Here is a 2326-nt window from a genome sequence, read left to right as displayed (position 1 = left end):
ATCAATAGATTATACTGGTCTTTTACCAAGACTCAAAATTTTTGACAAGAGATACTCATGCCTAACAAATCCTAGCTCGGACTAGCATATTCCTAGCTCTAATTCAGAGTCAACTACCACTTTTTCTATTATGATTCTCCTCTCTAAATATGTGGATATTTCTTTCTCTAACACTCACATTTTTCCTTATCATCATTAAAAGTTATTGCAAAGTAATTAAAACATATACACAAGAAAGAAAAATGTCAAAATCCATTGATCTCCCAGATTGTTACAATTATAAGCCACCAGTTACAATCACCCCATGTGCACCAACACCAAATCACTGTCTCTATCTCTCTAATCTTGATGACCTAATGTACCAGAGGCTTTACTTCAATCGGATTTATATCTTCAAGAAATCTGTAGAGGTAGATACCTTAAAATCTTCTCTATCAAGAGTTTTGGTGGATTACTACCCTTTAGCTGGGAGGTTGAGGACAAGCAGTGAGGATGAGAACAAGTTGGTGGTGGATTGCAATGGAGAAGGTGTTTTGTTTGCTGAGGCTTCCATGGATATCACTGCTGAAGAATTACTCATTCCTTGCATGACACAACATAAGTCATTGAAGAAACTTAAGTGCAAGGGGAATACTAAAAAAATGTTAGATAATCCTCTTCTTCTAATTCAGGTTAGAACATGTGAATCCCCTAACACACAGTCATTTGATTTTAAACATGAAATGCATATTGCAAACGTTGGAGTTTGACTTTGTGTGTATGTTATTTAAGCATTCTTTATACTTTAATTTTTCAAACTAGATTATGGTGTGATTAATTAACACTAATAATTTAGTATCTCAATAGTAATATCATAATCATAATTTCTATGTATTCTTAGGAAAATTGAAAATTCTTAAGAAAAATAATTTTGGAGACGAAAGTATGAATTAATTTTATAATATATGTAATCAAATATTTACATTTAAGTGCATTACACAATTGAATAATGTTATTCTGAATTTGTATTAACATATTCAGACTCTTTTTCTTTTTTATTTTATTTTATTAAATTTATCTATTTAATGTTTTATTTCAAATTAAATTAGAGTAAACTAGTGAAATCTATTTTGCCTATCATATTCATTCTTTAATACTCTATTTTGTATTAAAAAAAGGAAAGAAAATAAAATGATAGAAAGAATATTAAAAAATTTCCATAGTCAAACACCTTTATTTAATGGGAGGAAAAACAATTTCAAGTTGGTCAACATGAAAATTGGTTTGGGCTCACCCAAGCATTGATTTTTGATAAATGGACAAAAGTATTTTAATTACAAAACTTATTATTTGAATGTTTTATTTCAAACTAAATTAAAATTAATATTTAGTGAAATCTATCTTGTCTATGTGACATATTCATTCTTTAATACGTTACTTTGTTTGAAAAATAGGAAAGGAAATAAAATGATAGAAAGAGTACTAAAAATTTTTCATAGTGGAACACCTTTATTTGATTGGAGGAAAAACAATTTCAAGTTGGTCAATATTAAAATTGGTTTTGGGATCACCCAAGCATAAAGAAGAGTCTTATTTTTTGATAAATGCACAAAACTATTCTAATTCCAAAACTTGTTTTATAGTCAGTTTTAGGCATAGCAACAGAGTTGGACGGAGACAGTTTAAAAATTATCAATCCCGCACCTGCAACTTCAATACCACTCATGTCCCCGTCCATACATCTGGAGGATGACTTTTTAACATCCCCATCCCATCCCCGCTCCCACTCCAAAAACTGGTATCTTTTATTTAAAAAAAAAGTGACTTTTGTTTTTGAAATTATTTATTCATAGTATCAAATTATAATCAATAATTAGACTAAACAGTGGCATTCAACTAAAGTTCTAAAATACCAATAATCAAAATAATAAAGTTATAATATCTCAAAACTAGTTTAAATTTCCTACAAATCACAATATTTTCATAATCTTCAAGCACTTTAGAAGTGAAAATATCAATCCGAACAAAAGATCCAAATTAAAAAACGAACTAATCCTTCAAAATAACAAAAATTCCAAATCATCAAAACAAATAAGTTCTAAATAAGCATTTTCTAACAATGTGGGAGTTGGAAACTGAAGTAAATCCATTGATCAACAATTCAACTATATTAAAAAAATAAAAGTTAAATATTAACATTTAACATGAACAATTCAAATCAAAGACCGTAGAGAATAAAATACTTTCATTGTCAGACTCATTTCCATTGATTAAAATAACATTTTCAATGTCCACTTTAGAATTCAAATCACCTATCAATATCAATATAGTACAATATAAACAATGC

At 28.5% G+C, this 2326-nt stretch overlaps 1 protein-coding gene across 1 annotated transcript; it reads left to right on the top strand.

Moving 5' to 3' along the window:
• The first annotated feature begins 242 nt into the window (after positions 1 to 242).
• LOC105852875 (alcohol acyl transferase 1 allele GSd-like) lies at positions 243 to 749 on the top strand. The gene has a single exon (XM_012719658.3). It carries the CDS (start codon positions 243 to 245, stop codon positions 747 to 749), a length of 507 nt encoding a protein of 168 aa, XP_012575112.2.
• The last annotated feature ends 1577 nt before the right edge of the window (positions 750 to 2326 follow it).

The sequence above is a fragment of the Cicer arietinum genome, chromosome 4 (assembly GCF_000331145.2).
Source record: "Cicer arietinum cultivar CDC Frontier isolate Library 1 chromosome 4, Cicar.CDCFrontier_v2.0, whole genome shotgun sequence".
Classification (NCBI taxonomy): domain Eukaryota; kingdom Viridiplantae; phylum Streptophyta; class Magnoliopsida; order Fabales; family Fabaceae; genus Cicer; species Cicer arietinum.
The sequence above is the reverse complement of the archived record's forward strand: the minus strand, read 5'-3'. Positions and strand labels throughout refer to the sequence as shown.